This window comes from Ursus americanus, chromosome 6, assembly GCF_024610735.1.
Source record: "Ursus americanus isolate L20-20 chromosome 6, mUrsAme1.1.p, whole genome shotgun sequence".
Lineage (NCBI taxonomy): Eukaryota > Metazoa > Chordata > Mammalia > Carnivora > Ursidae > Ursus > Ursus americanus.
The window spans coordinates 32742117-32768066 of NC_142132.1; the positions used below are offsets into that span (position 1 = coordinate 32742117).

At 40.9% G+C, this 25950-nt stretch overlaps 1 protein-coding gene across 4 annotated transcripts in view; it reads right to left on the reverse strand.

Moving 5' to 3' along the window:
- LGI1 (leucine rich glioma inactivated 1) overlaps window positions 1-21603 on the reverse strand; it is a 42528-nt gene extending 20925 nt beyond the window's left edge. Inside the window, exons 1-4 of one of the 4 annotated variants that reach the window (XM_045809994.2) lie at window positions 21092-21602; window positions 20626-20697; window positions 1857-1928; window positions 1685-1756 (exon numbers count right to left, since the gene is read on the reverse strand). In XM_045809994.2, the coding sequence (XP_045665950.1) occupies window positions 1685-1756; window positions 1857-1928; window positions 20626-20697; window positions 21092-21558 (683 nt within the window). In that variant the 5' untranslated portion in view covers window positions 21559-21602. Of the gene's footprint in view, window positions 1-1684; window positions 1757-1856; window positions 1929-20625; window positions 20698-21091 lie in introns of all 4 variants that reach the window. The other 3 variants (XM_045809995.2, XM_087862894.1, XM_087862896.1) reach the window with 3 other exon arrangements.
- Window positions 21604-25950: the final 4347 nt, after the last annotated feature.

Consider the following 25950-nt stretch of genomic DNA (forward strand, 5'->3'; position numbering starts at 1 on the left):
GGAACAAAGCTTATATCACAAGTTCCCAGAGAGGACATGTGGATCTTACATCCTTCCTTCAGCCCTTGATGATGCTGAGCATCAGACAAAAGCTCTGTTGAATGGGATTTATGTGAATTAAGTAGCTCTCAAGTTGAGGCATGACTTCCATTTCTCCTTCCATATATTTGTTTCTGTTTTTTATTTTTTTCTAAACAATGATGTTTGGCTCCGTGAGAAAATGGCATAACATGTATACCATACACAGCTATTTCTGTATCACATTACAGTATTGATATATAGCACAGAAAAGCAAATGTTTTTTATTATAATGACTTTTTGCAGAAGACTTGGAGGGTCTAATGATTTGTGTGTAATACATCTGGCCATCAGCCCCCTTTACTGCAAATCCAAATAGCAGTTGAAACAAGGTTTGGTGAGAGGAAGTGTTATGACCCTGTGGACACACTAGAATGTAGGCTCCAAAGGCAAGTATTTTTGTCTGCCTTGTTTCCTGCTGTATCCTGGGGCTTAGAACAGAGCTGGCAGTGAGGTATTGTGAGGGAACACGTTACAGTTGACAGAATGACATTGGAATCTCCTGCATCTTTGTCTTAACACTAATGAGACACATATTAGGCACTTGAAAAATAGTCTTCAATGGATGAATAGCCATTGCAGCTTAACTATTGAATTGATGTTATAATCCCATAACCATTCAGCTCGCTAGTCACATATCCCCTCCAGGTCTTTGTTTTCTCATTTCTAAAATGGGGATTATTGTGCCTATCTGGCAGGATTGTTGAGAGGATTAAATGAAAATCCATGTAAAGCAAATTGACCAACATAATAGTAGGCACTTAATAAATGTTAGTGCCTATTCTTCCCATGCCCTCTAGCCTCCTTCAAAATACTTCCGTGTGTGTGTGTGTGTGTGTATGTGTGTGTGTGTGTGTGTGTGTGTGTGTGTGTGTGTGTGTGTGTGTGTAGGGGGTGGGAGAGGCGAGGAGAAATAAGTTATTTGGTTCATGTTTTTCAGGGCTTCCCAACCTCGGCCCTATGCCATTTCAGGCTGGATATTTCTTTGTTGTGGGGGCTGTCCTGTGTACTGTAGGGTGTTTTAGAGCATCGCTGTCCTCTACCCACCAGATGTCAGTTACAGCCCTGAGTTCTGACAAGCAAATTGTCCCTAGATATTAATGAATGTTCCCTAGGAGGCAAAATTGCTCCCGTGAAGAACTATGATTATAGCTATAGTCATCCATTGAATAATTAAGTGTTTCATTTATAAACAAATTGTTCAGGTACTGTGTAGACATTGCTGGTGGTTATGGTATATGTTTAAATGTATATAAGGTCAGGGCTTACACAGAAAAAGAAAAACAGCACATATCAAATTAAGCTATATAGTCAAACCATAACTATCCATGAAGTGAGTAATGATATAGATAAGAAAAAAGTTATTTCAGTCACACAACTTCCCTGCATTAAATTGTTTTCCTAATTATCGCTGGATTAGGCTAATCAGTCTCCTGGACCCACACTGGCTGATGACAGGGAGATATGGCACATGCGCATGGAGAGAAATCATTTGGGTTTCTTAAATTTTCATGGACTACCCGTAAAGTGGGTGTTTGAACCGTAGGTTATCAAACTGCATTGTCCATTAGTAAACTTAAAAAGTAATAGCGACATTCATACTTACAGGTGAATTAAAGACTTTAGTCCCCGGAAAGTATGTCTTGAAATGGACTTGATGTTGTTGTTTTCTATGAATCTGCAATAGGTTATAATATTTGTTGTCAGACAGCTGTAGGAACCTGAGAGCACTTGTCCTGAATCATTATGTCCAAAAAAAAAAAAGTTTCTTTACTTACAAATACTCTAGATGTGGAAGACCAATAAAAGCATCATCACTGATCACATCAAAGGAGTTCGATGTGAATAATCTGCCCAGAAAAAAGTACACAATGAAAATGGTTAACCTGACAGATTGTCAGTCTTTGCTGCTGTTATCTCTTAGAGAAATGAGTGGGAGTTGTATATGAAAAAAATGTCTGGGTGTCTGTCTTTTACAGTGTTATTTATTTAGGTAATCCTTGCAGCCTTTTTTTTTTTTTACCCTCAATTATCTCCTCATCAAATACTGATTGAGAGTCCTTATGCTCCACTTCTCACAGTGATGGATGTCACATGCCTTGGGTAACATTTTGAGATACAACGGGACAAGTATGACAGTCAAAGCAGCCAAAGCAACATTTTGCACATTTTTCACAACAAAGACACTAACAGAATCTTTCCCTCTTGCTCTAGAAACTTCTGGAACATTCTAATCAGCTCAAACAATGGTGCCTCAAGGTGTTAAGCCTGGAAACCCTGGAAAAGTAGCCCCATCAAAGCCTGGTTGTGCTTTGATATCTCATAGTAGATAAGCCATTGACATTGGCTCAATGAACATCAACTAACCTTCTTAGAAAATAGAACAGGCTGAAGATGGGAAACAATGAAGCTTAGGAAAGGTATTAGATCCATTTTATTACTAACTAGTTGAAAAGAACAATTTCACTTGGACACATTTATTTGCAATTTCCAAATCCACAAGAATTTGATTTTGAGATTACTGATGAAAAGGAACATCAACCAGCAGTCCCGACATCCTGTTGAACAATTTAGAAGAGTTGCCAGTTTTTGAACAGGAGATTTAAAGGAGGTGATTATAGGCCAAACAATACAAAGGTTTTTGCTTTTGTTTTTTCAGAGTGAGTATTAGTTTATGAAATTATTTAGATAAAGTGTTGATATAAGCTAAAACATAAGGTTTTAAAGGTACTGATGACAAATTTATACCGGGTTCGAGTGATATTCAGTCTACATATTAAGGTTCTTGTGTGGGGGGACCTCTTATTCTACTTATAACTATTCTCCAAAATGTGACCGTGGTCACAGACCAGACGAGATGTTTGACAATTTATGTCTCATACGTATCATTTAACTGCACTATGTAAAGTCCAATATTCCTTGTTAGTAACCTTTTTGACTTACTTTTGAAGTCTAGGGATTAAAAATAATTGCTACTAACCAGCTTGGTGACTTCACCTCTCTGTGCCTGTTAACTAAGGAGATTAAAACTAAGAGACCTCACTTTTTGAACATTTATGAATAACTTATTTGACAACTGGGATTGCTTTAGAATAGTCAGAGGAGGGGAAAACAGTGGATTGGAGATGAATTGAGCATGATCGATAATCTTTGAAGGTAAAAGATGGGTACACGGAAGTGAATTTCACTATTATCTCTACTTTCATATAAGCTTGACATTTCCATAAAAATGGGGGAAAACACAAATCAAACAAATAAAACTAGATGATCTGTTCCATTTCTTCTTAAGCTATCAATCCTGGAGTGATGTTGGATTCTCTATCTCTTCTCCATCATAGCTTTATACTAAAATCATTCACTAGGCTCTGAAAAGTCACCACTAAAGAATAATAATACTTATTAAACGCTTGTAATTATTAAAACAAATTCAAAGTTTAATGATTTCAGTCCAACTTTGGCAATTGTTTCTTCTTACTTCACGGTTCTGGAAAACAACAAGATTGCTCAGCTTTACTCTGAGGTAAGCTAACAGCCAAAGCCTTCCTGAGGTTCTGGATTTTTGTTTCATTCTGTATAGGCAGTATCAAGTATGGAGAGAATAGAGTAAGGCAAAATAGATACAGAGAAATACCTCCCATGCTCACTGGTTTTCAAACTGCCTCATGGTTGGACCAGCCACTTCAAAGCTGTACACTCCAAGTCGCCAGAAGAAATAACTTTCAACACTAGTTCCCCTTATGTTGAAAGCAGATGGAAAACAGAGCGGGAAATGGATATTAGTGGACAGAACTTGCCCACACATGTCAGGAAAATAAAACAGAGAATTTCCACTAGAATTTGTATCTGCTTGTTCATTGCTTATCCCTAGCACCTGTAATACTGCCTGTCCCATAGTGGACACTGAATAAATATTTGTTAAACAAAAAGGAATTCACTTTACATTAAATTCTTGTCACTACTACATTACTAGATTGAATGTTCCTTGGAGTAGGGACTTACCCTTATTTGCTTTTTTGTCCCTAGCCCTGAGCACAGTTCCTGGTTAAATAATGCTTGTTGAACGAGATTTCAAGGATCAAAATCTCTGGCTATGAAACTACATGCAAAAATATGAATGAATCTCACAAACCTAAGTTGAGGGAAAGACACCAGAACACAATAAAGTATATTTTATGTGATTTCACTTATATAAAGTAAAAAACCCCAGGAAAACTCATCTATACTAGCAGAAATCAACGTAGTGGTTACCCTCGGAGGTGGGTAGTCACTGGAAGGGAGCACAAGGGGAGCCTTTGGAGTAAAGATAGTGCTGAGTTTCCTGACCTGGATGCTGGTTACAAAGGTGTTCACTTTATAAAAAATCATGATGATGGGGAGGGAGGAATGAATAGGCAGAGCACAGAGGAATTTTAGGGCAGTGAAAATACTCTGTATGATACCGTAATGATGGGTACATGTTGTTATATATTTGTCCAAACCTGTAGAATGTGCAACACCAAGAGTGAACCCTAATGTACACTAGAGACCCTGGGTGATAATGCAGATTCATCAATTGTAACAAATGTCCCACTCTGATGGGGGATATTGGTAATGGGGGAGGCTGTGCATGTGTGAGGGTAGAGGGTATATGGGAATCTCTGTGCCTTCCCCTCAATTTTGCTGTGAGCCTAAAACTGCTCTTAAAAAATAGTCTTAAAAAAATCATTGAGAGGCACCTGGGTGGCTCAGTTGGATAAGCATTTGTCTTTGTCTCAGGTCATGATCCCAGGGTCCTGGGATTGAGTCTCACATGGGGTTCCCTGCTCAGTGGAGAGCCTGCTTCTCCCTCTCTGCCTGCTGCTGCCTCTGCTTGTGTTCTCTTGCTCTCTGTCAAATAAATAACTAAAATCTTTTTTAAAAAATCATTGAGATAGGGGCGCCTGGGTGGCACAGCGGTTAAAGCGTCTGCCTTCGGCTCAGGGCGTGATCCTGGAGTTCTGGGATCGAGCCCCACATCAGGCTCCTCTGCTATGAGCCTGCTTCTTCCTCTCCCACTCCTCCTGCTTGTGTTCCCTCTCTCACTGGCTGTCTCTATCTCTGTCAAATAAATAAATAAAATCCTTAAAAAAAAATCATTGAGATAAACATTTAGGATGTGTGCACTTTTCATTACATACGTTATACTTCAATAAAAAAAGTTTCTTAATAAAAACTAAAAAAAATTCCCTCTGATTAAGGTAATAATGAATATCTTAGTCTTTTGATTCTAAATTCAGTTGTAGTTCCTTTTTTTTTTTTTTTAAAGATTTTATTCATTTATTTGAGAGAGAGAGAGCATGAGCTGGGAGAAGGGTAGAAGGAGAGGGAGAAGCAGAATCCCTGCTGAGCAGGGAGCCTGATGTGGGACTTAATCCCAGAACCCTGGGATCATGACCTGAGTGAAAGGCAGACGCTCAACCAACTGAGCCACCCAGGCACCCTCAATTGTAGTTTTCTATGGACAAGGATTCAGTGGACAGAGATATATAAAATTATATATACACTATAAATATAGTTGAGCAGCCTATCCATTTTATTGTCCTATGTATACTTAAAAAGACTAAAAATCATGTTCTATAAAGTGGGTAAAACTCTGATCATTAATTTTTATGAATTTCTTAGAAATGTTTGATTTTAATATTATTGAATATTATTGAGCCAGATATTAAAGAATCCCACAGTCCCTGTTAAAAGAAAACTGCCCCACCCACACCATCTTCACACATGACAGACCTCAGCACACAACCTCTGTCCCTTCCCACAGATTATTAGGGCAAGAAGGGCTCAGGTCTTCATCCAGGGTAGCTGATCCTGAGGTGAGTCAGCCTCCCAAGGCCCAAATGCCCTGGTTTAAAAAGGCAAGTTGGGTAAAGATGAGTCCCTTCCTGGGGATTTGGAATCAGCAGGTGGAGCCATCCAGCAGAGGAGCCAAAGGAGAGAGGATGTCTCAGGGCTGAGTTAGCTCCATGGCAGGCAAAGTATGTGCAAAGCACACTCCGGAGAGAGCAGAATGTGGAAGAGGCCTTGCAAGGGGAAGGGTGTGTGAATGTTGGAGCAGGGGAGATGCCTAGATCTGTGTTTGATCCTAAGCCATTGCTTCTCAATCTTGGTTGCACTTGCGAATGACCTGAGAAGCTTTAAAATACTGATACCCGGTTTTACCCTGAGGGGTTCAAGTTAAATTCTACATTTGGGGTGTGGCTGGCGCATGGGGAAGTTCAAAACCTCCCCAGGTGACTCTTAAATGCAGCCTGGGCTTTCCTTCCAGGTCAGTTACACTACTCCCCTCCCCCCTTTACCTGTGGCCGCTGAGAGAGCATCTGCTCTCCTTGCAGCAAGTCTGGTTGGAGCAGTGGCTCTGGACATGGAGGTGCTGTGGACTGTCTGTCCCCATAACTACATATAGTAAGAATCTGCAATACTATGACTCAGATTTCATAACCATCCTCACAATAGCAACATCATGGAAGGGTTGGTGGGGACCAATGTACCATATGAATGAACCTGTTACTCTGAGCCACAAATCAGAGATCTGGATTCCATAGACTTGCCAAGCAGCCATCCTGTGGATTTGTGTGGAGGTAGTGTAGAATTTGCCCTTCACCCCTGGTCCTGTGGGACCCTGTGAGGTCTCTGCCATTTCCTCTATTCTGAGGGAAGGAAAACACCAGGCATTTGCCCGTAGGTTTTGGTGGAGGTGGACACAGGGATGTGTGATGAGTTATCTGTACCTTGCCCCCAAAGGTGATGCACTTTTATCTCTTCGTCAGCACCCTCATAAATTCAGTAAGAAAAGGAACTATAGGAGGAATGCGGAGGACTTTTTTTTCCCTCTGCAACCAAGGGAGTATGTTTCCTTACAAGAAGGAGATTTAGGAAGACTGTACAAACCAACTGTTAATTCTAAGCAGGCAATAGCTCATTCTTTAAAGGATGGTTTTTGCCTTCATAATAGTCTATATTTCATAGACTCCTGGTGGATTTTATTCTTTGGTCTTTGGAAAAACTCTGTGAAAGTGGTAGAGGAGGTGTTAATATCTGTTTGACGGGAGGAAACTGAGGCTCAGAGGCCTGTTAAAAGCTTTGCTCAAGGTCATGAGGCCCAAGACTCCTTGTCCAGTGCCCTATTGACATATCCGGTAGCAGCTCAGTATAGGGTCACATGATGACTTAATATCTCCATTCTGGCAGACAATCATGACAACACTGCTTGGCTCATAAGGATTTAAGAAATCTAATTAAATAAGGATCCCTTTTAAAAAGGAACTAATTAATCAATTTAAGTAGTCTCAAAGTGACATTAAGATCATTTAAACCTGTATTTTTCTTCAAGTGAAGACTTTAAAATTTTGGAACGCACTTTGGTGTATTCTGCTTTTGAATATAATATGCTCATTGTAGAAATTCTGCAAAACACAGAAAAGTTTAAAGGAAAAAATAAAGATCGCATAATCATACTACCCAAAGATATTGATATGCATATACATGATACATATGTGAGATATACACATATATATTTATAAAATTGGGATAATGATGTAATGTTTTTCTGCCCTTTTCATGTACTTATTTTATCATGAACAATTTCTCATGACAATAAATTTTAAATAAAATAATTTTAACAGATGAGTACGTTTTGTGTTACAGATGTAATTTAATTTTTTATTGTTGATTCCAATTTTTATTATTATAAATACTACCATAACATCCTCATAAACATATATTTTTGCCTATTTTACCATGTCAACATTTAGAATTATAATTTTTGTTTCTTTTTCTATGAAATCATGTCCTTTGACAATTTTTGTTGTTTTCTGAGCCCTTTTATATATTAAGAACACTACTTATTCTTTTCTTATCTTTATTTGATGCTGTTTTTCCCTATTGATTATGATTTGTCTTTTCATTCGTGATTTTTAACATATAGAAGTTTTGCATTTTTAATATATATCAGCTTCCATTGTGTATTTTTTCTTTGCTTTTATTCTTAAAATGTTCTTTCCTACATAAAGATCAATGAAATATCACCTACATCCACCCCCTTAAATTTTTTTTTTTTTTAACATTTGACTACTTGATGGATTTGGGACTTACTTTATGTATAATGTGAGGTGAGACACTGTCTTGATTCTTTCCTAAATACTTACTCAAATTTACTCAAAACCTTTTGTTGAATAATTGATGCTTTCCCCATTTATGAGTATTGCTTCCTTCAAATGTCTGTTATTTTATTGGTTTTTTTCCAAGAATCAAATCTTGGATTTATTTATTATTCCTACTGCTTCCTAACTTATTTTATCTGATTGTTACTTATTTTTTCTTGATTTCCTTAAGATATTGAGTTTAGTACTCAATTCATATATTTTTATTCTTTCCTATTTAAAAGGAAAGTATTTAGAAATATGACTTTACTTTTGAGTAAGGCATCCAGCAAATCTTGAAAGGTAATAATCTTTTAAAATTGCATATCTTATTTCCACAAGTATTTAGAATAATATTCTTAAAATTCCCCATCAATGATAGGATTTTTTTTAAAAAGGCTTCATGATTTTATTGTTAATATCACACTGGAAACAGAGGATGATATCTCTGAAAAATATCTGCTCACCTCGAGCTCTAGTTCCTCCTTCTGGTGCCTATATCCAACTACCTAGATGGGTGGGTCACATCTCTTCACAAGCAGTAAATTAACACCAAGACCGTTAAGTCTTTAGGGCGTTCCTGGTTGAACTAAAAAGCTAGAACCAGAGCATTTAATTCAAAAGGAGCAAAAAGTGGGCAACAAGTTTAGTGTGGAGCTCGGAGTCCTGAGGGAAACCGAGGTGGCAACAGAGAAGTAAAGAAATGAGCAGATCAGAGAACGCAGATCTACAGGGGAAGAAGGTCAAGTTTCAGGCTGCCCAATGTCCAGCCAAGAAGCCACAGATGGGGGTCCAGAAGAGCAAAAGGACTGGGCAGGCACAGGTGTCAATGCCAAGGCTGATGGTCTGCTGAAGTGGTTTCCTGCCCTGGTTCCTCACTTTTCCAGGTTCCAGGGAAAGAGCACAGTGAAGAGGAAATCAGGAAGCGTGGGTCTTAATTCCTGTGAATTGGTCCTAAGTCCCCTGTATGGCCTTAAGACTTCTCTCTATGTTGTCAAATGAGGGGGCTAGGTCGTTTCTAGCTTGAAATACATAGGAGTCTATGCTTGCAGCATGGTGGGCTTCATTCATGGAAGAGTAGGCATGGGCTCTGCACAGGGAGCAGGGAGTGGTGTGGAGGCAGGTCTGCAGATAGCTGAATGGCAGCTGTAACCCTGCTGAGAAAACCTCCCCTTGTCTCAATCTAGACTCCTCATCTGGTCATGTGCCAGGACCCCCTGGTTCTACCGATACTCCTTCAACCTCCCTCTAGGCACTTGAGACATCTCCATTATCATCAGAATTGTCATTGACCCATGAGTGACCTGCATGGTGTCTTCTAGCTCAGAGCAGATTCTCCTGGTTATGGAGGGGAGATGATTTGGGGGGAGAGGGGGTCTCCCATATAATCTCCCCTCAGTGAGGACTACCCCGGATGAAGAAGAGAAGAGTGAGCAGCCAGCACTTGGTTGTTGCTTGGAGATGGCATTGATCAGATATAGAATGGAGAATCTGGTTTCTAAGTTTGTAACTGCCACTTATTCTGTACATGATACATAAAGTAGGTGAATCTGTTTCATCATCTGTCAAGATAGAAATTATAATAACAAAAGACTTCCTGGAAGATTCTAAGAATTACATGAGATAACGCATGTGCGCATGTCTCCAATGCTTCTGTCAAAGAATATCTGAGCAAAAAGCATAGACATAAAACCTTAGAGCTGGAAGAGCCTTTAGATACAGTGAAGAACCTTAGTTTTACTGCTAGGGAAACTGAGAGCTAGTGAGATTGTCACCTGTCCCAGACAACTGTTACGGGCATTGTCCAAGGGAATGAGGCAACCATGGGTAATGTGTGCAAACACAAAAATGCACAAATCCGGGCACATCTGTGATGTATATATGCATATATAGCTAAATGAGAGATGAAGCCACACAGGCCACAAGCTGCTGGAAGAGTTACGGGCATAGCTGGAGGGGCTTGACAACTTGTTTAGAGCTTGCTGTGCTGAAATGATTCAGCCCCTTGAGATACTAATATTCTCCTTTATCTAAAAGAATAGGCCTGGTTGAATGATAATTAATAATAGGCTGATGATTCACTGTAGTTAAATGCTCACATTCTAAGGGCATGTGCCATGTGAATAATTTACATTTGAATATTTAAAAATATGCTTTTAGGGGCGCCTGGGTGGCACAGCGGTTAGGCATCTGCCTTCGGCTCAGGGCGTGATCCCGGCGTTATGGGATCGAGCCCCACATCAGGCTCTTCCACTATGAGCCTGCTTCTTCCTCTCCCACTCCCCCTGCTTGTGTTCCCTCTCTCCCTGGCTGTCTCTATCTCTGTCGAATAAATAAATAAAATATAAAAAAAAAAAAAAAAAAAAAAATAAAAAAAAAAAAATAAAAATATGCTTTTAAGACAGGAAAGCATTAAAATGGGAAGCATCACACATGAGCACCTTATGTTACAGTATTTTGTTTTTTGTGGTTTTTTGGGTCTCTTATCCTTGAAAAACATTTTCAGTGAAATTCAGTTGATCCTTAAGTAGACCACCACCTCTTCATCAGAGTTGATGGGAAATAACCCTACTTTACCTTCACATACATCTGGTGGGGGGTGAGGGGCACTCCAGAGAGACATGTAATTCAATTCCTCTTTTTACAGGTGAGGAAACTGAGGTCTGCTGAAGTTAAGGGATTTACCCAAGATTACATACATCTTTTATCAGTGGCAGGGCCAGGATTCGAATGTAGGTTTTAGATTTGCAGGGCTCCCCTTGGGAATATTCTTGGCATGCCTACTAGCAAAGATTAGAGCATGGATCTACCTCTTTGCTTTTATAGTCTATTACCTCTTATCCCAGGACATCCAAACTTTTCCTTTCCAGGAGTTGGCATAACTAGTCTAGGAATTGGCATAACTAGTCAACAGCCCACCCTCCCAATGTTGTTTATAAATTCAGCCTGTATCGCCCTGGTCCTGAAGCACCGAGGAGAAGGGACTTACATCTTATGGAAAGCCCATTCTGTGCCAAGCCTTATCTTCAGCAGCTTGCCATCTATGAACTCATTTTAATCTTTAAATGAACACTGTAATTTAGGTTTTATATTCTTCTCTTAAAATACAAAGGAAACCGAGGTGAGAGAGGCAAAGTAATCTGAAGCTTGTAACTGGCAAAGCTGGGATTCTGTGCTCAGACTGGTGACTGTCATAGGTAAGGCCATGCTTCCTCTTTTTAGTCCCATCAGATCTGCCCAGTGTCTGCTACAAATCTAGAACAGCCTTGCGCGGTAGTTCCAGAGACTATTCCCTGGAATACAAGGCCTACATAGGGTTGAGAGATTTTACATGAACAGAAAAACAGATAAGTCTGGGAAAGTGGGTAAGTAAAGATCATTAGGGTTCTTAATTATAATACTCTTTCTATCCTTAAATTGAGACTCTTCAAAAAGGAATGAATACGCAGTTTCCCAATTTTATTGATCATGGGACCCTTTTATCATTGAGCTTTATGTAAAATGAATATTCCATGAAACGTACCCAGGGAAATGCTGGATTAGCCATTTGGGAAATGGCTGTGAGGGAACCTGCTCCAAACAAAAATAGCGAGAGCGTAACTGTAAGATCAGGGGCATTTTTCTTGTTGAATAAGCTGCAAGTGGTAATCTACTTCCTCAGAAAGATGGAGCATCCACTGGGAGGTCCCCAAAGCAGCTGTGTGTGCCAAGCTGCTTGACCAGGTGGACAGTGTGGGAGGGAGGCATGCTCCCAGATATCACACTCAATGAATCTACACTAACAAAATTGTCTGAGTTAACTAACTCCTTATATGGAGATAGATGGTTTAGTGTATCCTTTAAGATGGAATTCTTTGCACCTGCCTAAGCACTGCTAGCAAGCCTTTCTAGAACAAGGTGAGATATAAATAATGAAGCTAATAAATAATATGAATACCAAAGGCATAGATTTCTAATCTCCTATGAGATGTGAAGAAAAGGGAAATGACATAAAATAATCCCAGAGGCTTTTCTAAGGCAAAGTGCATTGTGAGTAGCCAAGGTGGGGAGATAAAATGTACAGTTTCCCAAATTTATTTGAGCACAGAGCCGTTTCTTGCAGGACAATGGTTCCACAGGACACAAGTTTAGAAAACGTTGGTCTAAGGCATAACATTGAAGTATATAGGTCCTGATTCGTTTGCTATTTTCTTCTCTCTCTCTTTTTTTCTAAGCAAGGAGATCAGGGCTTACACATACAAATGAGAATTAAATCCTAGGGAAACGAGTGGCTCTTGCCAGTAATGCTGCCACTCTTTCAAAGGGCTTTTGAAACTCCTTCTCATTAATTGTCCTTAGGAATCAGGACACAGTCCCCTGAATACCCTTGTTAATGGCAAAGGTTGACCCTTTAAGAGGGGGTTGGATTTTGGGAACAGAACTATGCAAAGTCAAGCCCAGTGATTCATGTTCAAGAGGAAGTAGATGCAAGTAGTTAAAAGTGAGGATGTGGGGTTAAGCCCCAGATGTGCCACTTAGGAGGGGTGTGACATTGAGGAGGTTACCTAAAACCCTTCTATGACTCAGTGCTTCATCTGTGGAATGGAGGTAATCATACCCCCTCATAGGGTTATTGTGATGATGAAGTAAAAAATGAGATCGATAAAGTGCTTAACATCAGGCAATAGAAAAATGACAAACTCCCCCTAACAAAACTTTGCCTGGTTTTATTGCATGGCTTGTAAACTAGCAATGAAGACAGTTCTCAAAGAAGGATCTACAAATGTTTAGCCAAGGAAGCATAGTTGGGAGGAATCTATGATCTCCCGCAGGAATTCTCTAATGACTTCAGAGTTATTTGTACATATAAATTCTAGTCTGTTTATTTTTTTTTAAGGCTCTTTGCTTTCTAAATCACATTTTACATAAGCAAACACCTGCCATCTTGCCATGTAAATGGGCACAACAACTTCTCTCTAGTCCCTGCCCATGGAAGGGATAATGAAATATCATTTTATCATCAGCCACCATGGGGAGGTCTTGGTAAAATCCCAAGGGATCTACTTAGAAAATTGAGAACCACATTATTATTTTAATAATGACTTTATAATAGCCAATTCCATATTATGAGACTCTTTCATTTAATAATCTAATTTGCTGGTTTGTTAGAATTGATACAATAAATTTTGTCCATTTCTTTAACAAGATCACCTTCTCTATTATATTAATTTAAAGTAATTCTATTTGTAGAATGAAATACAATAGAATTTTTTTAAGCCAGGAAGACACCTTAGTTAATCGAATATATAGGTCTTAAAATGTCAACTTATGTTTTGTTTGGTTTTTATCCTTTTAAAAAATCTGCTTCCAGATTTTTGCCTTCCCCTGAAAATTAGGAAAATATGGCTCCATGCTCATGTACCATATTCTCATCAGCAATGATCAGCTGGAGCTGAGGATGTCATTTTTAGTCAGGGCATGTCTTCTCTGGTTTACCCCAGTCACTACCACTCCCTATTGTCTTCTACTCATCTGCTTCCTTTATTTATCCTATCACCCAACCCCACTGGCATTTGAGTTTAAACAGCCATAATATACATATACATATAAAATATACATATACATATAAAATCTGAGGCCCAGGGATATTTTGTGACCAACCCAAGTTCATAAAGCCCATTAGTGGCTGAACTGGATTTGAAACTCAAGTCTTCTAGTTCAGACCTCTTCCCATCCTACCACAGAACCGCTCATCTGAAGACTGGTCAGTGTTAATTATTTTGAACAAAATCATGTTTTACAAAATGTGGTGCCAGTTATTTTTTTCATGAGGAAGAAGTGAGAGGATTCTGCTTCCTCTCAGTCCTCTACACCCAGAAAGGTAAATAGTTCATGTTTTCTGTGAGAAGTATTTGAAGGCAAGATTTCTTAGCAGGTTCTGATGGAGACCTATGGGTAGAACAACAACATTTTGAATCTAGGATCATAAGCAAACCCAGCCCATACAATCAGATGCTAATCCGATATTGTGGTTGGTCAAATTAAAGTGATTTTCAAAAACCATAATAAAAACTAACGTTTATTATTGAGTTACAGGAACTGTGCCAAGCACTTTACATTTATTGCTTCATTTAATCCTTACTATAATCCTGTGCAGTAGGTACGATGGTTATTCCCCATTTTGCAGATGCAGATCATGAGGCTTGATTAAATTTGCCCCAAATTATAGAACTACTAAGCAGCAGAGTGGGGATTGAACCCATGTTTATTTGACCACAAAACCTGTATTCTTTGCTACTTGACACATTGTCAGCTCTCCAGGGTTAGCCATTTTGATATCACAGCTGTCACCATAAAGCCCCTGTAATCGTTTTGTAGCCTATATCTCAACAGTTGGCAAAAGTCACCATCATCACCAATCAACTGAATATCATTTTGAACAAAATGAGAAAGCCTATCAAGACTACTTTATGATAAAAAAATTAAAGAAGAGACTACCTTATGATACATTCAAACACAGGCAATTATCATTTACCTTTTGAGGGATCACTACCAACTTGGAGCTGCCACGTCAGCAGAGAGGGAGGGAGAGATGACACTCATCTTCGCGTCCCTCACCAAGCCCAATGCTGTGCCTGTTGCACAGAAGAATCCCACAGCGTGTTTACTGAAATGAAAGCGTGTTTGCTTTCATTTTGTTACTGCTTGCAACACTACAAGGAATACATACTTTTAGCTAAGCAAATATAAATAAGTCAAAAAGGAAATTACCTTTCTGTTAGTGATTTTTTTTTCATCTTAATACTGCTTAACCAACATTTCCCTTTGGATGCCTTGTCAGAATGGATAAAGAGGGAGTTTTACCCTTCACACACTTGATGCTAGTTAACCTCCAGAGTCAGTAGAGAACCTGGGAGGCAGATATGATTTTTTACATGTCAAAGGCCTAGAGGAAGTCCAAGTGGGACAGAAGAGACTCAGGCAGTGGGTCTAAGAAACGCTTTGGATGCTTTGCCTTTTAAATTCTGGTACCCTAGAAATCTCTGTTGAAGAAGTTTAACATCATAATGCTATGTTTTTTTTCCTTTTTTTTTTGAAAATATAATTTATATGTACAACCAATACACACGATACAGAAGAAGGGACTGGTACAGCCCAGGAAAGGGTGTGAAGAGACTGGGAAAAAGGCAGCAAGAAAGTGAAAAGGCAGTGAAGAGGAAGGAGGTGTTCACCATGCAAACTACCACTCTCCCTGGCCTCTCGAGGGGGGAAGGTTGTGCCTGTGCCTCCCAGACTGCCCTCCACTATTTTGTTCTGGTCCCAAAGGCAAGGTAGTTTCCTAACCAGACTCTGCCTGACCCATTCAAGTTTAGTCTGTATTCAGGCCTTCAGAAGGGAGGGTAGAAGTCCTGTCTCACACTTTCTAGGTTACCTGGGTCCCTAGGACAGATTGGGGAGCTTCTCTTTGGCTTGAGGGAGTATCACCCGACCATTACTCTCTTTGTTGGTTCCTAAGGAAGGAAAACTATTCCTAATATAAAATGCTGGTATGTGGGAGGTAACTGAGTCAGTGAACACCACCTTTAGTCTGAGGTTGAACAGAATCTCTTCACATTGCTTTAGTTCAGTTCACTTTCTAGACCTCCATGAAATTAGTTCATGTGAAATCTGATAGCGTACACCAAACATAAAAAAGAATGTGACTATTTCCTGATTGGATAGCAAGACTCTTTGGTATAAAATCTGTGAAAATATGGATTGAATTCAACAAATATATGTTAGCCTCGACTTGCAACATCCAGGCTCTTTTCTAGGACATTGGCTATTGATAACCCTCCACGATGTCCAGAGACGTGGGGCAGATAGAAGCACAGATAGCTCTAGTAAATGACAGGAAGAACTGGAGATATCCAAAAAATCTATAGAGTTTGAGAGAACAGAGGTCAGGGAATAAGTTACTTCAGTCTGTTATGGACAGAGCTTGGGGAGTGTTTGTGTGTACGTGTGTGCGTGTGCGTGCGTGTGTGGCGTCAATATTATGAGAGATGACCCTGGACAAATAGCCACATTCTATTAATACCAACTTGGGTGTTCAGACTTTCTCTGTTTCCAGGGAACCATTAAAAATGTCCAAGCACAAGGGTGACATGATGAGATCTGTGTTTCTAGAAGGTAACACTAATGGAGGTGGGTAGCAGGGGCACCCAATGCAGCAGCTCCCGCAGCAGTCCATGAACCCCTATGGCAGCTTCAGTTAGGGCCATGGCCTTGGGGGGAAGAGGAGGCGGCAGGTTCTCATTCTGTTTGAGAGAGGACTTGTCTGGTTGGAAGTGGACAGTGAAGGAGAAGGGGCCGGTAATGCCTAAGTTTCTTGCTTGAATAATTGAGAGGATAAAATGCACTTTTAGAGAAAACTTTGGTTGTACAAGGTTACTTTGCAGTCACAACAATTAAGTAATTAAAAAGTTAAAAATCAGAGCTATGGGTCATGAGGCAAATTGTAGACAAAACAACCTAACTGTGACTAAAATTTTTACTTCTTGGTCTATAGTGGGGGGCATCAGCTGGCCACAAACCAAACCAGCTAATAATTCCTCGAGAAACCCCCTTAGCTTTTAGGTCTGGCTGGGGTAGTCATTGAAGAGTGCTACATTTTTCTTATGCTAGTAATATAAGGAGGAATAGAAAAAGGGACCGATCACAGCAAAGGTGAGATAGGCCATGGATTTTTTTTCCTGGACAAATAGTATTTTGAAGGACTAAATGATAAAACCTTATTAAGGATGGACGTATTATTTATCTTGTTCATGGTATTTGCTTTTTTTCTTTTTTAATTTTTTACTTCTTATGGGCTATGTACTTGTGTGCTGATTGTGGATTAATAAAAGAAATAGTGGTATTCTCCCCCCAGACGGATCAATTTTATTGCTTCAAACAAGACTAAATCTCACTGAAATAAATAGAATTTTTTTCCTGACCACACTGAATTCTTATATACATGGATTTTTTTTTTTGAGCATGATACTAAAATCAACCCTGTAATTTGCTCCCTGCAAATAGAACTCTCACAAGAGTTGGAGGGATTTAGTTTATTAAAAATTTTATAAACAAATGGCAATGTGGCCACATTTTGTACTCTTTAGTTAGAATTTTACTTCTGCAATGAGCCTTTGTCATTGGGGATTTTAGTCTGCAGTTGAGAAGAACAGGGCTTTAATGTGTGAAAACACATTTCTGTAAATTGCATTTGCTACAAGCACTATTCCCCACCACTAAAAGCAAACCCAAATGAATAATCATTCTCATTGGTTATGTTTCACAACTGGCTCTATGGAAAACATGAATGAAGTTGCATTTGCTTGGGCAAAGTTTTGTTATTGTGGCTGTTTAAAACCAGAAATGAGATATTTTAAAAAATGTTTTATACAACGTTTTTGATGAATTTTTATTAGATAATTCTATTCTTTCTCTCCTCTCTACAGAGTATGGGCTTTTGTTGTTCTTGCCCTCCAGCATACGTTGTCAGCTACCCCCAGCAGGATCTTTTCCCCCAAAACACTGTATGTAACTTAAGGAGGGCACTGCATCTGTTTTCCTCAGTACCCCAGGCTGGCATTTCAAAAAGTACTTCTCATTATGCTTCTGTAGAAGGTCTGAAAAAGCATTTGGGGCCATAACAAAATTATCAGATTGTTAGCATGGATCATGGGAATGGGTCATTTCTTTCTCCCTTTTCAACAACAGAGCAAGAAACCAACTGCCTTTGCACATCAATCAAGCGGAATCCAGTCTGAACTTTATCTCGTTACAGGATATGATAGGTCAGTTTGGTAATCCATGGTCACAAACGCCGTTAGAATTCATTGCAAAGCATAAGCCATGGCTGGTGTGATCCAGGCCTCGTCTGATGGCCAAAGTCATGAAAAAGCAAACCAGGGCCCTTCGTCTTCGTGTTCCGGGGGTACTGGTAGCCCATGTGGGGTTTTCAGGGCACTGGATGGCCCTGCCCTGCAGAAGAACTCTTTTCATCCATGAACCATCTATTCCCATCAATGTTATGATTATGGCACGATTCCTATTTGGAGCCTTATGATTTATTTGCTCCTCAGTGAATATGAACTTATTAGACCCTTTCCTGAGGAGAAGGAGGAAGCAAAGAACATTGGGCAGGAAGAATGGGGAGCAAAATCTTTAGGAAACAAAGTGCTGAGATCAGCGACAAACTTTGACACCTGACACTTTTGCATAAGGTCTGCTTCGGCACAAATCTGCGTGTTGAGGTTAGCCAATGTGAGTTAAGTAAGGACATACAGGGTAAGAATTACTCGCCCTTTTGTTATTTCTGAAACCTGAACTGCTTTTAGAAATAAGGGCTGGAATGTTCCATAGGAACTCAGAGCATGGGACACAGGGGCATGGCACACCCTCGGTGTGGGCTATTTAAAAACCAGTTCTTTGGCTTCCCTCTGTGATTCTAAATACGTGTAATCACATTACCCGGCAGCAGCCGGTAACTATTCCTATACCACTGTCCAGCATCTGCGCTTATGAGGCCGGTCCACCAGTTAAAAAAACAACAACAAAGTAGACATGTTCTCACTGATTGGGTTGCTCAATCCAGGTTTCCTGTGTCACGACTAACATCTATTTAGTGTTGGAATATTAGTATGTGTTGACTGATGCTTCTCCTTGAATTTTAAGGACTCATCTATTTAATTATCCTGGGGGGAAAGAGGTGCCTCAGCTCCTGAAAAGGATGCTTTTTAAATGAGCCATTTATTTATTTAACAAGTGGACAATATAAGCACAATTATCACTTTTTCAGAAACAACCAATTCTTCTGCTGCGGAAGGATCCCAGCATCGGAGAGTTTGCCTATCTATGTGCTAAAGACTCTTTTTTGGATTTGTTTGATGTGCTAACACTTCCCCTGATCATACCACTAGCCATCAATCAGATAAATCCTTTAAGAATACTCTACTCAATTGCATATCACTCCAAGACATTAGCTAGTAGAAAGACATTAGCCAACATTGTTACATAATGTCCAAACACCTGATCAGGTTTGTGAATTCAATGAAATAGTCAAACCAGTTTTGGAATATCATATAGATAAAACAACAAATTAACAGATTTAATTTATAGACTTTTTTTTTAGCTTTTTAGCTTTATGTAAAAATTAAAAACCCTACCTTTCATAAAACATGTAACCATTTGTCATACCTGATGCCAAGCATTTTATCTACTTAAATCCTATTTATCTCTGACAACAACCCTTCAATGTATCATCACCTCCATTTTACAGATGAGGAGACTGAGGCTCAGAGAGATTTAGTCATTTGCACAAGATTCCATGTCTAGTTTCTAGTGAGTGGTGGGGTTAGATTTACACAGGTCTCTCCAATTTCAAATCATGCTATTTATATATGTAACCTCAAACAGACAAAATGGCCAATTAAGGCAAAAAAACCCCACAAAACCCAAAAAACAAGCAAGCAAAAAACTTGGGTCCTGAATCATGCAGTCCAGATAACAAAAACTCGGTTGATCAACAATTGGCTAGTTTCCTCCTGGAACCATGTCACTACAACTCCAATCTGTTGCCTGACACCTGGGTCTGGGGGGACCTCTTGACCCTCACTTGGTCCTGCTCTAAGAACTCGCACTTCAATGGCCAAACATTGCACGTCAGAACAAATTATACATGTGATATTGTGCCTGTGGAGAAATCTGATTTCTTAGTCAAATATTGTTTTTTGACTATTTTGAGACATAGCCGGAATATGTGGTTCCCTCGTGGCTCACTCAAAACACACAGCAAAGACTAATCCTTTGCACCATCCTATATTAATATTTTCTTTCCCTCCTTGTAAGGCGACTAGTTATAAATGACGGGAGATTAGAAAACAATCTCACGAGAGTTAATATATTAAGGAGTTACCTAGAAAGAACCCGGATTTGTTTTTCCCCACATGGTAAATCATAGAGAGTAGCAGCCTGCCCCAGATCCCGAGGGGGGGGGGCAACATCTTGAGCGCATATGTTATGCAGGGTTCTGTATCGACTAATTCAAAAACTCCAGGGCAAAATAAGCAAAGTTCCCAAGTCAAAAATGAAAGTAAAATAGTGGCATGGAATTGGGAGCATTGTTGCAAACATTCTAACAACTTCATAAATAGCCATTAAAGTAGACAGCATTACAGGTTAGCAAATTAACCATTGCAAGAATCAACCTGCACTGCCCGTGTCAAGTCACAAACAAACCCAGCTACCTCTGACTTTACTGATAGTCTTTTTCTTTCCAGAAATGCAATCACATTTGACAAAATTAATATTGAGATCGTTTTGCTAGAGGGCTTATCCAAATATATGCTATATTAAAAATAGTCATGATATAAATATTTCTCACAAGAGCTGCAGCGATGGTGTGAATAAAAAACTCCCTTCTGAGATTTCAGTAAAACCAGATCTCACAAAGGATCTGAAAGAAAACAAACAAAAAACAAACAAACAGACATACACAAAGAGACACACAGAACAAACCTTATGTTAATCCGGTTTAGCAAAACAGTCACTATTTTGACACTATTTTATGAAGTACCATACTGTTCCTTCCCAGATGGAGTAGGAGAGATGAATCGGCTACAGGTTTCTCATAACAATGTCAGGGGTGGGGGGTAACTAAGCATGTTCCATAGCAGCTTAATCAAAATCAAAATTTCTAAATGCAGCAAAATGTTAGCACTGTCAAATGGCCAAGCACGCAAGAGGAATTTCTCTCTCCATGCCCTCCTACCGATACATACAAAGCCCCAAATACATCGGCTGGAATTTTTAAATCGTAAATTAGATATCAAAATGCTTACGGGCCTTACAATGAGATAACATCAGGAGGAACGGTGCGTGGAATGGATCTGGCATTCTCACATAAAGCATTATCTTTGGTACAAGTACACACGGCAGGGCATTTTGGCTTCGCTGGTTTCTTCCCCTCAGTCAGCAAAAGCGCAGATAAGAGACATAGGAAATAAGCAATTCTTTTCAGGGGGATGCAGGCATTTCCCATCCTTTGGCTTCTCTCTGATTCCATGCAGTCGAAAAAATATCCCCAAACATGAACAGGGCTTCTGGAATTCAGCTGGTGATTGTCTTGCTCTGAGACCAGGTCACACAGGAGTCCACCCTTTTCCTCTGCCTCTGTATCTCTGCTTTTCAAAACGGGGACCTGCAGCTGATTCGTGAGCTGCTCTTCGCTCCAGCAACGCACTGCTCGGGGAAGAGACCTGTGAGGTGCTGTGCGATGGGAGGGACCCAACTGCTGGAGGAGAGAGCCGACTTGCATCACCACGAGAACACTGAGCACAGACCAGCCTTCGAAGGCAAAGTGAAGTGATGTAACAGAAAATAAACAGCGTTCTGCTTGCACCGGGAGGCCCTTTAATTGTTACCAAAAATAGGACGGCTTTATGTCTTATTAGTGGGTGGGTGGGCGGGTGGGTGGAAGCAGTAATCGTGTGTCAGATCTCGGCAGTCTCAGAAACCTCTGGGAATTTGCTGTGCATGTAGCAAACGACTGGGTAAGAAAAACTCGCTTCGGAGCCAGCCCTGGCTGGAAAAATGAAGTTAAATGAAACTCTCTCCCTCCGCAGCATTTGGCTAAAACCTCGGTATTGCTTGCTGAATCCACCTGACTGATGCCATCGTTGAAAGACAAATAGGAACACATGGAGAATGTGACTTTCAGGGAATGAATGTGAGTAAATACTTTTCTGACACTTATCAACTCTTATGAATTATTGCCTTTCATAATCCGCGCCCCTCCCCGTGTGTAAGCCATCCCCTCCTTCCATGATGAGGGAGGAAATGAGAGTGTAGACTGCCTCCGTGCATAATCCACCCTCCTCATTTCTCACACTCCCTTCGTTAGCCGTTAGCCGTAGGACCAGAAGCCTAAGGGAGATCTCTGCCAGCAGGAGGCAGCCAACTTTGGTTTCTCAGGGCCCTGGAAAGGGCCTGGTTTAGCCCAGGAGGCTCAGACAGGGTGGGAAAAGCACTGGATTAAGAACCGGAGCCCTGGCTCTGAGGTCCCAGTTCTGCCACAAACGAGCTGGCATTATCCCTGCATCTGTTCCCCTGTCTGTGAAATGGGGCTGGTAGCACAGGTGTTCCATAAATATCACGAACATTACATCAAAATGGCAGGCTATGTCACTCTCATATTTGATGGGAAAGAGAACATACCCTTGGAATAGGAAATTTATTTAAAGAAAAAAAAAACAGGCCTTGACATTGGGGCAGGGTGGTATAATCCAAGAAGGTGGGAAGACCCTTGGCTTGGAGGGCAAGGAGAATAGACCTTTGGTCCTCTTACCATGCTGAAGTCGGCCACCCTGGAGCTGGTGCAGCTGGCCAGGGGATGTCAGTCTACGGTCCTTCCTCCTGCTCAGCTTCTTAGACCGAAAGCAGTAAAAGGACTATTTGAGCAAATGTGTGATTATGACCAAACTCATCCTCCATGGGAGCTTGGTGCATTGGCAGTCTACCCCTTCCCTCCCATCACATGCCCCACGCTCACTGCAGTCACTTGTTTAATCTCTATAAGGTCCAGAGGTGGGGGGAGGGGACCAGTGGTAGGCATGTTCATTCTTGTATTTGATTACTGTCTGTTCACAGAAGACCCCGCAGTGACTCCAGTGCTTGGATGGCATTGTGCACGCGGTGGGCAAACAGTATGGCTGCTAGAGCAACAGCAGAGCATAGAGGCTATTCATGACCAGGACATGCTCACCCAAAGAAGCTTCACATCACATCGCAGAGTTATAATAGAGGAATTTGATCTCATCAAGAGGGTTAGAGGACAATTCCCTGAAGAAGTGATGATTGAGCTGAGTTCCCAGATAAGGGGGAATGAAAGAAAGAGCAGGAACACTCTAGGTGGGGCAAATAGACGAAAGGGTCTGGCTTTGACCCTAAGAACAGTGGACACCTCTGCAGTGTTTTAGGCAGGGAGTGCTTCTCCCTAATCTGCTTTGTGCTTCAAAAGGACCAGTAGATTATGATCATTAAACCAATTTTTGAGGGCATATAAATATGTTGTATTTTTACAGACAAGGAAAAAATCTTAATCCAAGAGAAGTAATGATTTTAGAATAGATTCTACTAATGTTTCACTGTCAAAGTCTCAATGGAGGGAGGGAGGATATGATAGTGTTTTTAGAAACCATGACCCATGGGCAAGCCCCACTTGAAATGGTAAAAGTGTCACTTAAAAGTTGGCTGCAAGCCAGATTTCTGTAAATTGAATCCTGTTTCAAGCGCACAGTGGAAACTTGCTCCATAGAATAATTATGTGGTAAAAATTTTATAGAGGATAGTTTTTATTCTAATCACCCATCCCCTAACTTAACTGACTTGTAAATGATGTGTTTTGTAATTATAAAATAAAGACCCCAAGAAAGTTCCGGGACCACAGAGTTCTCAGATCCAGTCCCCAAAATGTTACAGGTGGGGAAACTGAGTTCCCGAGAGGTGGGGAGCAGAGCTACCACTCTGTATGGGGTGACATTCTCACAGAGACTTGGTGAAACCAAGTGTGGTTAATCAGTGTGGTTAAACAGGATAATTCACTCACTGTGTTTCACTTTCAAATGTATCAAATTATCAAGATGGCTTGATCAGCCCTTGGCTTTGTACTCTGTAGACACGGTCAGAGAAAGGGTGAGCAGTCTTTAATTTTTGACTTGATGAAGCCAGAAGGACAAACGAATGAGGGAAAGAAATCATACCCATAACTTCAGTTTGCAGCTGTATTTATCTGGTGGTTCAGTGTGTCAGTTCAAGTGGAAAAAGGACCATGGGGAGGGGAGGGGGGACTCTAAGGCCAAATTACAATGGGCATTCTGAAAAGACAGTAACTTTTTCTTTTTCAATGGCATTTAAAGCCCAGACTTGAATTCCCTATTCAATGAAAACACCCACTAACCCACTACGATCAGGCAAAATTTTAACCGTGTAATGTGGAATGCTGTTGCCCTTTTAAGGGAAGAGAAACTGCCTGGCTCCAGAATTGGACCTGAGGAGGGGGCTAGAAACAGTAGTTTACAATATTGAATTCTTGAGGGGCCTAGAGAGGGGGCTCTTGTTGCTGATGAGACTTCCCTTCCCCACAACTCTTCCTCCTCCTCCAGGAAGCCCTGGTAGGGCACAGAGAGGATGTGGGAATCGGGAGCGTGGAAGCTTAGGGGTTTCCACCAAGTTGGACACATTTAGGTAAGATTTGATAACCCACCTGTGGATTACGATGGGGGTCCTTGGGAGACTGGCCTGGAAAAGATGAAAACAGAGCCGGAAGGAGGCCCCGGGGGCTGGGAGGCTTGGCTGAGGAAGGCTGGATGTGCAGGCCCGCTGTAGAGGAATAGCTGAGTGGGTCCCCGGCTAGCTCTGAACTTTGCCGGATGTGTGACCGCAGGCTGCAATGTCACTTTTCTAAGCCATGGTTTTCTCTTCTGTATCATGAGGATAATAGTAATACATATTGCATGGAATTGTTGACAGAATTAAATGTATCTAAACTGTTTAGCGTGGGGTCTGGTACATGAGGAAGATTTGTTATCATCATCATCATCATTGCTGCAACGAGACTTGAACTCTGAACATGTGACTCCCGATACCTGGGAAGCAAAGCTCTCAAACAAAAATGGGTTTATCTTAAGTCTGTATTCACTCTAGGAAGCATGCACTTCTGGGCAGGATGACAGACTGTGACCTTGCCAAGAGTCTATTTGCATAAAGCAACCAAGGATCCTCCTGGGAAAGAAAGAACTCACCAGTGTGGGTGAGAGTAAGAACAGCCAAGCCCTGTCCAAGGACAATATCCAGAGCTGGAAAAAAAGAAAGTGGTTTTGGTGATGAACACAGGATGGGGATTGCTATCAGCCTGCTGCCCTTGAACATGCATAAATTAGAAGGGGTAAGAAGAATCTACTTTGGGATCCCTGTACCAAAGGGGATTCTTTCTAGGTTAGTGGGCATCATGGCCTTGCACGTGGGTGCTGTGAGGACCTGCGCCCAGCACTGTGGCACCGGAGCTGCCATGGAGATACAACAGCATCCCCATCCAAGCCCGTGACTCAGACGTCACCAGAATCACTGGGGTTTCCACCAGGAGCAGCCCAACATTAGTGGCCCAGCAGCACTGACAGCCACACAGAGTTGGCAAAGGATCCCAGCAGAGAGCCAGAGCACAAGAGAAGGGAAAGGAGGACCTGGCGTGTGTTTGGGAGCACATGTGCGATGTTCTCTGGGCATCCTCGGAAACGGGACAGGGGCTTTGTGGAGGGGCTGGAGACTGTGGGAGAGATGATGAAAGCAGAGAGAGAGGAACGGCCTGTGCTGGTTCTGATCCCAGCTCTCCCCTCAGGCTGGCGTGGCCTAGGAAACACGCATTATGCAAGTAAACAAATCATTATTATGAGCCTCAAAAGCTCCAGCTTGGCCCTGCCTGCTTTTAAAAATACTCACACATGCAAACGGGTGTCTGTTCTTCTGTGTTTGTGTGTGTGTGTGTGTGTGTGTGTGTGCGAGCACAGTTGTGATGTAAAATGTTTCTTATAATCAGTCTATGACCAAAAAAAAAAGAAAGAAAAAGAAAATGCTTCATTAGAGGATGCAAAAGATCTTCACCCACCCCAGAAGTCTGTGAAATGGCAGAGAAATGTCGATCTCAAAATGTCAC